Raw genomic sequence first — 12,733 nt, 5'->3', positions numbered from 1 at the left:
CATCACCTCCCCAATACAGAAAGAGCTTTAAGAAATAAGAATCAAGGTGGTAAAAGTGGAATTTTCAGCTACTGCTGCTGCAGTATAAACCAGAACTAACTTTCTACAGGGCACCTTGGCAATGTGTAGCAGGGTTCTGCACAGACGCTGCCCCACGAAGGCGTTCCTGAGAACTCCCTGTAGAGAAACAATTACATGCCCAAAGGCAGAGCTACAATGATGTCTGTCACTGTCTGTTTATCAGAGAAAAATTCAAAACAATTTAAATGACCAACTAGGGAATGACTAGAATAAGGTAAGTCCATGCATACAACTAAAGACGATGCAGTCATGAAAGTGACATGGGTAAGAATGTTCAATGGCATAAGACAGGCATGTACGGTGTGCTGTTAAGCGAAAGGGAGGCTAAACGGAGTATGATCTCATAGATATGCATAGTTATGCATTAAACAAAAAAAGAAAGGCTGAGTGGATATGCACCAGGAGGTCATTTCTGAGTAGACGGGGCTGGGGATGATTTTGAACGTGGTGGCTCAGAACACAGGTATCACACATTTTAAGCCCTGGGCTCAACTGCAACGCTGCCACTTAATAGCTAGGTGACCATTGGTAACAAACAGGGCCTCGGGTTTTCTCCCTACAAAATGAAAATAACCATACCTTCCTCAGTATTTCAAGAACTTTGCATGACGTTTACTAAAACATCTAAGCATGACGAGCAGCTTTTATAATTCTCTACTACAATGAACACACATTACTTTTATGCATTAGCAAATAAATCAATCCCTAAGGGCCCTCCCTAGTCTCTGCCTCCCCAAGCTGGGAGCTTTGCTGGTTTGGCCAACCCAAGGCTGGGGCAAAACCTCCCTCCCTACTGTACCTAAAGGCACCCTGACTACCACCAGACTCTGCTGGCTTGATCCAATCAGATAAGCCCCCGAGGCAAGGCAGGGGCCAGAACCGCCCAGGGCAGGAAGGAGGGTGGCATCTGGGGCAGACTCACCAAGGCAGGGTAGGAGGGATAGCCTCGGCACTTGGCCCACACCAGCTCCAAGGGCTCCAGGTCTCCACGGTCTTCAAAGGGCATCAGGAGGCTTCTGCCTGGGGGTGGGGGAGGGGAGGAGACAGTGCCCGAAGGGGACATGGAATGGTGCCCAGGAGGCCTGCATGTGGCCTCCATTTGACTGGGGCAGCCCAGCAATAAGTCAGCAACACCCCCTGCATGCTTCCTCTTCCCTGCCCCTTCCTCAGAAGTTCTCAGACTACATTAGGGGTTGTTCTGTAAAGGGCCAAAGAGTAACTATTTTAGGTTTTGTGGACCATGGTCTCTGTTGCAACTATTCAACTCTGCTTTGCAGCAGGAAAGCAGCCATAGATAATCTGTAAATGAATGAGTAGGCTGCGTCCCAATAAAACTTTATTTTTGGATACTGAAATTTGAATTTCTTATCATTTTTACATATTATAAAACATTCTTCTTATTTTTCAATCATCTGAAAATGTAAAAACCATTCTTAGCTCAGGGGCCCTACAAAAACAGGGGCCCTACAATAGGCTATAGTTTGCAGACCTCTGGGCTAGAACCCTAGGATGGGGTTCCTTGGAAGAATGTCACTGTTTCATCACCAGGGCCCCAGGGAGAAGGACCATAACCCAGCTTGAGCAGAGCCACAGATTGCTCTCCGGGCCTCCCCAAGTCGGGAGGCCTCACGATGGAGGCTCACGGAACATCCCAGTAATATTACTTGCTAAATGGATTCTTTTCTGACAGGGCCACGCCTGGCCATCAGGTCACCTGGCTGCACAACACTCAGCAGAGCCAAGCAGGTCTGCAGGTCCTTCATGTGCCTGCTCTGTAAAAGCCTTCTCCTGGGTGTCCTGCCGGGGGCAGGCACCATGTCTCTCCAGCTCCCTTTGTTCTGCACCCAATGCACCAACTAGCACACCTGGATGGGTGCTTCACAAACGCTTCTGAACCCACAGAGGGCCCTCCCCTCCCCCCACCCCCCACTCCCGCACTTCTATAAACTGGGAATGGGGAGGTGACCACACTTAACCAAGGGAATAGGCACAAATCTCAGAGTGGAAATTATGTTTCTAAGGAAACATTACCACCCTCATTTATACAGAGGTGCCAAAAAAATGCATACATGTTTTAAGAAAGGAAAAAACTATTAAAATTGTAATACTCAATATACACCAATAACAAAAAATGAATACAAGTCGTGTATACATTTTTTGGGGGACCCCTGGTAGTTTTTAAAAAATGTACTGCTAATCATGAGGCATTGTTTTCTACCTATTGAATCAATAGCAATAACAACAAAAAGATAAAATCTAATCCTGAAGAGGCAGGCTGTGGGAAAACTGGTGCAATCGTGTGCCGCTGAGGCAACTGCAGACCAGCCCGATCCTTCCAGAATGTAATTTGGTGGTATGTCTCAAGAGCCATAAAAAAAAAGAAAAAAAAAAAAAAGTATGAACCATCTGCTCCAGTAAATTCCTTCCCTGGGAACTTGTCTAGAAAAACGACTTTAAAAACGAATAAAAGGACTTTGAACAAAAATATGGGTTCATTATATTACATAAAATGTCAAAGTTGGAAATAACCCAATGTCTAACGATAGAACGGTTAAGTAAATTATAACTCATTGAAAGATACACTGTTCTAACAATGTGAGATATATAAAGATTATGTCAATATGAAAAAAGTATGAGATAACATTGAAAAAGGAATACAAAAGAGCATGTGCTTTAGATCAGCCTTTTGTTAAAAAACGTGCCTGAAATAAACAGAAGGCAACAAACACAGAGAAATGAAGACAACTGTGTTAAGGTGATGGAACAGTGGGAGGTCAATTTCCTTCAGCATCATTTGAATAAGTATGTGGTTTTTAAAATAAGAATAAAATGTCACCACCGGAGCACAGAGTATGTGCCACCCCCTCCAGGTTTTGTGTTAGATGCTGCACAAACGCATCCAGACATGAGGCGTGCCTCCTGGGCGCTGACACAGACAGACAGCAAGGACACACGCACGCGTGCATTCATTAACACACATACAGGAGAATTACTGGTGCTAAGGAAAGATCAAGCAGCTGAGAAAGAAAAGAGGGAAAGAGAAGCCCTGAAGCCTGTGTGTGATGAAAGCTTCAAAGACAGGGCCAGATAGTGCACACCTGCCAAGGGAGGGCTGGACAGAGCGCTCAGAGGACAGCCCACCCTGCACCTGCCCCACCTGGGCACCACCCAGCCCCCTTCTTTGGCCCTGCCCTGCCCTTTATTCCCTTGGTCTAAGGAGACAAGAACCATGTATTTCATGGTTTGGACCAGCTGGAGTAGCATGTCTCACGAGGGGAAGGCTGACGTCACTGGATCACATGAAATTACAGGGTTATGTGTGAGATTCGGTGATACAGGCTATCCCTGATGACTCCAGTGAGGGCAGACTGACAGTATCTATCTCGATTACAAGTGCACACTTCCTTCAATAAGGCAATTCCACATCTACAGATATACTCCCCACAGATACAAAATGATCTATGTACAAGGTTGCTCACGGCAACGTTGACTCTAATAAATAGGAGAAAATAATCTGAATGTCCATCTGTACACGATGGCATACCTGTAAAATGGGACACTAGGCAGACGATAAAAAGCACAGAAACGTCTCTAAGATATATCATTAACTGAACACAAAAAGTATGGTTTAGAGGAACATGTGTATATAGGCTTCTCTACTCACTCTCTTAAATATACACACAGGTTTTCGCTTGTATATGTATGGATTACATCTGAAAAGACACAAAAGAACTTCTAACAGTGGTTGTTGTAGGGACGGGAGCACTGGCTTTTCATTAACGCATCCTTTGTGTCTTTCTGATTTTTGTTACCATGGGCATGTATTACCAATTCAAATTTAAGATGAATTAAAAGAAAAACAAAGAATATGAATGACCTGGGTGGGAGGACCGTGTCCCTGCCCAGTGCCCGAGGGTTTGGGGGACCTCAAGGTCTGGCTGGCTGCAGCCCACAGAGCTGGTTCTTTGCAAAGCCTGCCCCCACCCACCCCGCCTCACCGATCCACCTCTACACCATTCCTCACCTGAACCATTGTAGTCAGAGTCTCCATTCACACCTTCCAGGAAGGGCACTCGAGACAGGGCTGGCTTCCCACGGCTGCGTTTGGGGGGTATCAGACCACTGCATACAGAGCAGGGAAGGAGAGGGGTTGAAATAAGCAATTTCAATGACTCACAACTCCATTATTGCTCCCCATGGATGACAGGAGTGGAGCTGCAAAACCCTTCGAGGACAATGGTTTCTCACCTTTCCCTAAAAACTCATACTAGCCATGATACACTTCTGACCAGAAAGTTCTCACAAGGCTTTGAGCAACCAATTCATTCATGTGGGAGGGCTGAACCTGGCAAGAGATGTCTGCTCCCCTGCTTGGGGACCTTGGACTTCATCCAGAGGAAAGGTCACCCCAGGCATTTGTCAATCCTTTCCGAGTTTAAGCAGAGGGGCTGTGAGGAGGACCCTTCTCACATCTGCCCAGAATCCTTGGCTCTGATTCACATTGCTTGTTCCTTAGAAACCAATTTATCTTTTGGAGGTATAAAAATCTGACTGTTTTTCAAATTTTTTATAAAGGATAGGTATAAGAGTTAGAAAAGACATTTTTCAATCAGAAAAAGAAATCCACTTCTCACTTCCACTTCACATGTGTGAAATTTTTCTTAGATAGAGATGGGTGTTTTTTTTAACAAGGCTACTGCAAAGAGGTAAAAAATATATATATCAGACAAAGACTAGAAGGCAATAAGCAAAAATGAGAATAGTAATAGCAGAGTAATGGGATAACTGGAACCTGCCCAGGCATCAGTCTTTTTAAATAGCTCCCAATGCAATTCTAATGTACAACCATAGCTGGGAGCCTCTGGGCAACAATGATGTGGCTGGGCCCTTCTTTCCAACCAAACTTTAAAAAATATCACCATTATATAATTTTTTTTTAAACTAAAAAAATGCTTAAAAGGCAGGTCAACAATCTGTGGAAGAGTAGAAATACGTTAAGAAACCTCTGGTGGGATAAGAGGAGGCCGGGGTTAGGACTGGTTGGGGAGTAGGATACTCCTGTTTTATTGTGTCATAACTGATTTTATCATGGCCTTATACAGAACACCTGCATGGCCAGAACTCAGTGAATCATAATCCTTCAGTAACTAGGAGGCTGGGAGCCTTTCTCCTGCTAGTCAAAAGGAAGACCTATTTGGGAAAACACAAATAACACCCAGTGCACATTTCGGATTCAGTTCCCACTCACCCTTCGAAAATCTGTCCCTGGGCTTATGAACTCTGCGGTCTTACAAATATGTAAAGTATTAGTAGTTTTATTAGGAAAGCCTCTCTACGTTCATATCGTGGATCTGGGAAGACATCTTTAAATACAACAGAAGAGGGTTAAGAGGTTAAACTGTGGAGCCAGACTACCTGGGGTCAGCACCTGGTTCTTCTATTCAGTAGTTCTGTGACCCTGAGCCAGTTACTTAGCCTCTGAGGCTGTGTCCCCCCTGTGTTGCTGTGAGGATTTAATGGATTAATACACAGAAAGCACTCCGTACAGCACATACCAAGCACTCAATAAATGGCAGTTCTATAATAACTATTATATGAAGAACAGTAAGTTTTAGTATCTCACTTCACATATTACCAACTACTAATGTTATACTATCACATGATGAGCTCTGTGATGGATGAGCTCAATAAACCGGGATGTGACACCAAAACTAGGTCTGTGTGTTCCCGTTTCACAGAAAAGCCAAGCGACTCAGCCATGGCCTGCATTTCAGCCCTCTTGCCAAGTTACCCAGACCCAGGCAAAAAACCCAATCTATAATTATTTTGTTTACTGGTTTAATAGTCATCTCTCCTCTCTAGAAGATAAGCTCCATGAGAACAGACACCCTATCGGTGCTGAGAACAATGCCTGGCTCACAGTAGGTGCTCAATTAATAATTGAACGAGTGGCCCATAGACAGAGCAGCCCTAACCTGCTCAGAAAATCACCAGAACAGATAAACCAAGGGGAAGGTAGGGAGGGGGGTGGGATTAGTGACCAGGAGTTTTTCAAGGTTCTTTCTAATTATGAGATTATTCCATGATTCTAGTTATATTAATAAGAGCTTCCTTTATGTACGTATCACCACAGTGTAGGGGAAAAAACCCCTTCAGTTGGAGCCCCTGAATCTCCTATGTTAAACCTTGAAATTCCAATGATGACAGCTAAGTTAAAGAGGAAATGCCTTCCAAGGGCATTGTTTCTACCCGAGTAGGGCCCCAGGACATCAGAGCCCTGGACTGGAGCTCTACCCGAAGGTACACTGCCTCACACAGCAGGCTAACTAGAACCTGGCCTGGCTCACTTCTTAGCTCAGAGCTGGGAAGAGCGCCCTTCACAGAGGGAAAAAGAGCCCAGCACACCTTCGTCCTTTAGTCAAGGTCTAGGAGGGGAGTTCGGTAACCCCCTCCTCCCCCATTCCCAGTGAACTAACTGGCTTTCCAGGCACCAGATCTTCGAAGGGAGTCAGGAACTCCTACCCAGGACCAGGCTGGAAGCATCTTACAAGATTCTGAAATCTCTGCTTCTTCTCCATGCCTGGCAACTGTGTTCTTTCCCACCTACTCCACCTGTATCTCTGGAGGCTGCAGCATGGAGGGAGTCAGATAGGGCATTTTTGAGGCTTGGTGGGGAGGAAAACCTCAAAGGAACCACCAATAACTGGGCCCTGCCACAGCGGTAGCTGGCAGCTTCCCATAGCCCCCCCAAGGAGCCCAGCAGCCAGGGTAGAGTGAGCACCTAACATAGCGGTTCTCAACCTGTGGGTCGCGACCCCTTTGGGGGTCGAACAACCCTTTCACAGGGGTCGCCGGGTACTCGTATGTGGGCGTATCTGCATGTGAGCCTGGAGATGGATAGAGAAGCGGTGTCTCGGTTCCTAAGACCATCGAAAATATGTGTTTTCCGATGGTCTTAGGCGACCCCTGTGAAAGGTTCAGAACCGCTGTACACCCAACCTGACTTGAAGGTGCTTTTTTTTAGACACATAATCTTTTCGTGCTGCCCTGGGACCTCCCCCTTCCCCCTCACCTGGAACCCAGGATCCACTTAGCAGCCATGCGCAGGGACCATGAAGTCAGCCTTCAGGACAAGTCATTTTTCCCTTGTGGCACTGAGGGGCTCCCACTTCTAGGAGCCCCACACTCCCTGGTGTCTTGCAGCACACACAGCACAGAGCAGGATTTAATAAACTCTTGCACTCAGAGGAAACTTTAAGGGTCTGGTCTCAGAAATCCTCCCTCCAGGTAAAAGAATGGGGAAAGAAACCCATTTCTTCCCAGCTCAAAGATGGTAGAAGACCTGGGGCCTTTGTGTAATAAAAGACAATTCCAGATTTCCTACCAGCTCATTTCTTATTCCCACACCACACTGCTAAAGGGGCCATTGCTACAATGCCCCAAAGGACAAAAGGCGAAACCGTGTCTGGAACGAGCTGGATTATGTGCATGGGTCAGGGGATGAGTGGGGCAGTTGGCTCAAATGTTAACCCCACTGGGCAATACAGGTTTGCTGTCAACACCCTCCAGAGCCAAATTCAGCTCCACAAACAGTACAGCTTCAGTGCCATGCCTTCCCTCCTAGTCCGATCAGGCCTAGAGCCAAGGGTCATGCTGTTTCCTAGGAGCTGCCCGAGTTACAGACCAGAGGCCTCAGGAAATAGCAGGCGGAAGAACAATCTGAGATAAGCAGGAGGTTCGATAGGAGAATAAAGGGAGAGGTGGTGGGGCTGCCAACAGAGCTTTGGGGACAAGCGTTCTTACCTGCAAGCTTCAGAGGCCAGTCCACCACCGAGGCCCAAACTACATTCTGAGTCAGACCCACTTTCGGTGTGTTTTCCAAAGCCGTTGGTCACACCTGCCAAGGACACACAGAGTGAGCCTGAGTGCAGAAACCCCGCCATTCTCCGCACACATGCTGCAGTGTGAGCCTATGGGAGGGCTTGGTGAGGACAGGTGGAAAGAATGGCTGTGCCTTCCCCTGTGGGACATGGGTCTTTGGCAGTGGAATCTGATACAGGTTTGGGGGAAATGTTGGCTGGGGCAAGGAGTAGACGCTGCATTTTCCTTCCCATATTCTGGTTTTACTTTAAGGAAAACACAGCACACAGACTCACTCCAGTTACTGTCATTTGGCTACGAAGGGAAATACCAAGACTTCCCCACTCTGGCTGGCTCACAAGTCCTAGATGTGCTTCTCATTTCAGGACTCAATTATCAGGGAGTTTCCTCTGCCGCTTGCGGAGCCCACCCTCCTGGCTTCTTCAGATAAACACTCACACACCCTATGCATCACACAGCTGGCAGCAGCTAGCTTCATTCTTTTGGGATGGTGTCAGGGGAGGTGGGGGCAGGATAAGGGCTGTGTCAACCACATCCAGAGATATCTAGCAGGGCTGGTCAGAGTTGAGGATGGCGGGACTTTTCAGAGCTAAAGCCCTCCTGGGATGGGGAGTCAGGATTCCCTGAGCTCTGAAATGCAGGCCCGTTCCCTCTTTAGGCCATGGCCTTTCCTTCTGTGAGGTGAACATAATACCTTCTTACTTATGGAGGATGCTATTAAGTATGAATGAGAGGTTTGTTTACAGCAGGGAGCCGTTTGGAGGCAGATGAAGACTGTCTGCTCATTCCAGGGGCAGGACTCTCATCTCCCGTGAAGGCTCCAGCTCTCCTCTCCATCTGCCCAATTCTTAACCACCATCCAGGGTCCTACAAGTCTGGGAGCCGAGTGAAGACCTCTAAGTCAGGACACTCTGGCCAGAAAACTGTGGGGCAAGTCACACCTGTCAGAGCAGGTATCTGGGCCAAGATGTCTGGACTCTGACCTGGCTCGGCCTCTAACATAGTGACCTCAATTTAAATCTCCAAAGCCAGCTGTGCCTTCGGGGGCCTCACCTGTGAAGGATCAACACCTGTCTCTGTGGGACTCGGCAAAGGTTGTGGACAAGCATTCCTGAGCGCCAGGCAGCTGGGCTGCGGGGGAGGACAGGATTCTAGCAGTGTCCCCAAGCATGAGCCCTCTCAGGTTCAGTGAGCCTGATGCCCAGGCCTGCTACCCAATAGCAGGACTTTGTGTTTTTAGTGGTGTTCTCAGTGCTGTTTGGCTGTGCCACATACAGCTGAGAGGATGACAATGATAATAACTGCTACCATCTACTGCTGTGTGCCAGGGCCTTACACAGACTATTTCCAATCCTGAGAGCCCTGCAAAGTAGGTATCATCAGCCCCATATTAGAAATAAGGAAACTGATTTGATACACAGCTGGTAAAAAGACGGGATTTGAACTCAGGTCTGTCAACTCCGGGCCTCAAGCTCCTGCCTTATATACCAACCTACTGCCCTAAGCTACAGGGAAGCTTGGGCCAGACAGGAAGGGAGGGTATTGGTAGGAAGACAGTATTAGGGAGGAAGAGAGAAAAGCACGTGCTGGCCACACAGCTCAAAGCCACCACACAAAGGGACATGAGCAGCCACAGTAAAGCACAGGCCCCACCCCACCAAGCGAGCTGGCCTTCCGTATCCCACCACGATGCAATGCCTGTCTGGCAATGGAGGGCCTGCCCATCCAGGCCCACCTGCCCACCTAGCCGTGGCTCTTGACATTCTGGGGAGCTCCTCTCCAAACTGTCCCTCACAGGGATTCTGTCCTTGTTCCCACAAACCCGGACCTGAGCCCTCGGTCCCGTCTACTCTTTTCTATTCTACCCTCGTCCCTCAGAGCCAGCTTAGGCATCACCTCTGCATGAAGCCTTCCCAACACCTCCAACAGTGCTATCAGCTGACATATAACCACATACTGTCCACTCTGTGACATCTCGGCAGCTCAGAAGACCATCCAGTCTCCTCACTATACTGAACCCTTCTGGAGCTGGAACTGAGTCTGACTTATTCGCCGCCAGTGCCCAGCTGGTGCTGGACATGGAATAAGGATTCCTCAGTGATCGAACCCCCATTACCTACTTCTGGGACTCCATCTCTGACCAGCCCCTGGCTCACTCTGCTGCTTTCTTTGCTGTTCCCACCCCCAGGGCCTGGACACTTGCTGGTCTATCTCTGTGGAACGTTCTTCCCCCAGATACACCAATAGCTCACACCTTCAACTCCTTTAGATCTTTACTCAAATGTCATCTCCTTGTAGGCCTCCCTGGGTCATCCTCTCTAACAGCACCCCAGAATCTCCTATCCCCCTTCCCTGCTGGATTTTTCTGCATCACTTCTAATACAAGATACAATTCACTCATTTGTTTTTAGTCTGTCTCTCCTCCAAAGGAGGAGATTTTTTCCCCCCCAAGTACCTAAAATAATGCCTGATATAAATATCTGATGAATAAATGAACCAAAATGAAGACAGGACCCATTTTACCATATCTAGCTTTGTATCTCCCTCAGGCCAAAGACAGCCCCAGACACAACCTAGCCCTGTCAAAATGCTTGCTCACAGCCTATTTCCCAGGCCACTACTCATGCGCCAGGCCCAACTGTGAGCTACAAAGCCCTCCATGCTACTAGTGGCATCTGCAGGGGTCATTTGGGAGGCAGCTGACTGGGGAAGGTGGCGGCTGGCAAGGCAAAGCAGGAAAGCAGATGAGAAGCAGCGAGACAAGTCACAGGTGGGGTCACCTGTCTCTTCCTCCTGCTGGGGGGACCTCTCCCCTTCACTCTCACTACAGCTCCTGCTCCTCGGCCGCTTCCGGGAGTGCTGCTCATCCTCGATGCTGGCGGGAGAGGCAGGGGAGCCTACTGCACCATGGTCCTCGCCATTCTCCAGGGCCCTTTCTGGGCTCCTCTGCAGCTGAACCCCATTCTTAGCCTTCTTGAAGAGGACTGAGGTGCGGCGGCCCACACCGCTGAGGGAGGTGCCGGCAGGGGCGTCAGGGGCCAGAAGGGACAGTCTATTGATGCCATTGTCGCTGAGCAGGCACTGCAAAGGCTCGCTCCCTAGCTGCAGAGGTGATTTTTCCAAGAGCTCGTCTTCTTCTACCTTCCTGGGCTTTAGGAATCGGCCTGGAGGTTTGCTATCATTGATGGGTTTCAGGGTGGGGGGGTCCGGAGGGGATTCTTGTTCAGATAAGGAAGGTGCAGGCCCAGTGGGCTCCAGGGTTGGTGGGGGAGGCAGTTTGGAGTCATCTGTTAGAGAAAAAGAGAACCTGCTTGAACATTTTAGAAAAAGTCTGCCCCTACAAGCCAGATAATGACACTGATGACCAAGAACAAAAGCGTGGGCTGTTATAAGGCTTGAAAAGAATCCAGGTTTCAGAGATCAGATAAAGAGAATATCGGACTAAGTTTTATCAGCACTAGTAGTTCTCAACCCTGGCTTTGCATTAGGATCACCTAGGAAATTTCTTAAAAATTTCAATGCCAAGGTCCCATCCAGACCAAATGAAGCCAAACCTATAAAGATGGGGTATTTTATTTTTAAGCTTACCAGGTGAGTCTGATGACATGAGGGTTATAAACTACTGCTCTACACCCAAGAAAGCTGGAAGTCCCGTTTAATCAATTAGGTAAGTCTCAGCTCATAGATTAGGGGTCTACAACTCTCATTAGACTCAAGTGCTTTCCCAACTTTTGTTGTATTTTGTTTTAAGTGAAGCAAGTAGGACAAGCAGAAAAAGAGTTTAGATACGGAAAAATGAGACCAAGTAAGTTAATCAGTGGTTCCCAAACATGTCTGTTCACCTACCACCTTGACATTTGTAAAAATTAAGCCTTCCAAGCCACATCCCAGACGTCCCTAATCGGAATCTCTGGGAGGCGAGCCTTGGGAATTTTGTCGGAAACCCTCTAGGACAGCGGCTCTCAACCTTCCTAATGCCGCGACCCCTTAACAGTTCCTCATGTTGTGGTGACCCCCAACCATAAAATTATTTTCGTTGCTACTCTGTAACTGTAATTTTGCTACTGTTATGAATCATAATGTAAGTATCTTTTTGTTTTCCTATGGTCTTAGGCGACCCCTGTGAAAGGGTCGTTTGACCCCCAAAGGGGTCGCAACCCACAGGTTGAGAACCGCTGCTCTAGGAGAAGCTGTTGCAGCCAGGCCACTGGGCACGACTGCGCTCCCACGGCCCAAGAGTGGGGGCACTAGTGGCATCCTGCCTGCCACGTGGGGAGTTGGGAAGAATCCCAATGGACATGAAGCCCTCTAATCCCAATTGTGACCTCTCAGCCATGCCCTCATTCTCTGCCAACCTAAAATAAAACGGGCCATTTCTTGCCCTTTGGCTCCCTATCCTCTGGAGATAACTCCCAAACTTTTGAACTGTGTGGATGACATGCCATCCCAAGCCATCGGCTCAGATCCAAGGACAGGTAGCGGGTAGACAATTCTGTCCCCAGGGAAGTGGGGAGAATGGAAAGCAGCTCAGCTTTAAGGTCCCTGAGTCTCTGGAAATCACTTCTCCAGCTGTCTTCTGCAGTGTGGCCTTTCTGCTTGGGATGGGCCTGTAGGCTCAGCCAGCTGGGGTCAAACCCATGAGGTAACTTGAGAGCTCGGACCATCTTTAGGGTCTTTCTTTTCTGTGCCCCACAGCACAACCTAAGCTGCTTTGAGGGCCTCTCTACATGGTGGTATAAGGTGATCTAACATATAACTGGTATGTATAATA

General features: G+C 48.1%; 1 protein-coding gene across 2 annotated transcripts in view; it reads right to left on the bottom strand.

The window, feature by feature from the left end:
• The window catches only part of BRPF3 (bromodomain and PHD finger containing 3), a 33,427-nt gene that overhangs the window by 5,240 nt on the left and 15,454 nt on the right, over nt 1-12,733 (bottom strand). For both annotated transcript variants that reach the window (XM_019667484.1, XM_019667483.1), the window contains exons 8-11: nt 10,743-11,249; nt 7,885-7,978; nt 4,106-4,203; nt 1,004-1,101 (exon numbers count right to left, since the gene is read on the bottom strand). In XM_019667484.1, coding sequence (XP_019523029.1) covers nt 1,004-1,101; nt 4,106-4,203; nt 7,885-7,978; nt 10,743-11,249 — 797 coding nt within the window. The remainder of the gene's footprint in view (nt 1-1,003; nt 1,102-4,105; nt 4,204-7,884; nt 7,979-10,742; nt 11,250-12,733) is intronic.

The sequence above is a fragment of the Hipposideros armiger genome, unplaced genomic scaffold, assembly GCF_001890085.2.
Source record: "Hipposideros armiger isolate ML-2016 unplaced genomic scaffold, ASM189008v1 scaffold_497, whole genome shotgun sequence".
NCBI lineage: Eukaryota > Metazoa > Chordata > Mammalia > Chiroptera > Hipposideridae > Hipposideros > Hipposideros armiger.
The sequence above is the reverse complement of the archived record's forward strand: the minus strand, read 5'-3'. Positions and strand labels throughout refer to the sequence as shown.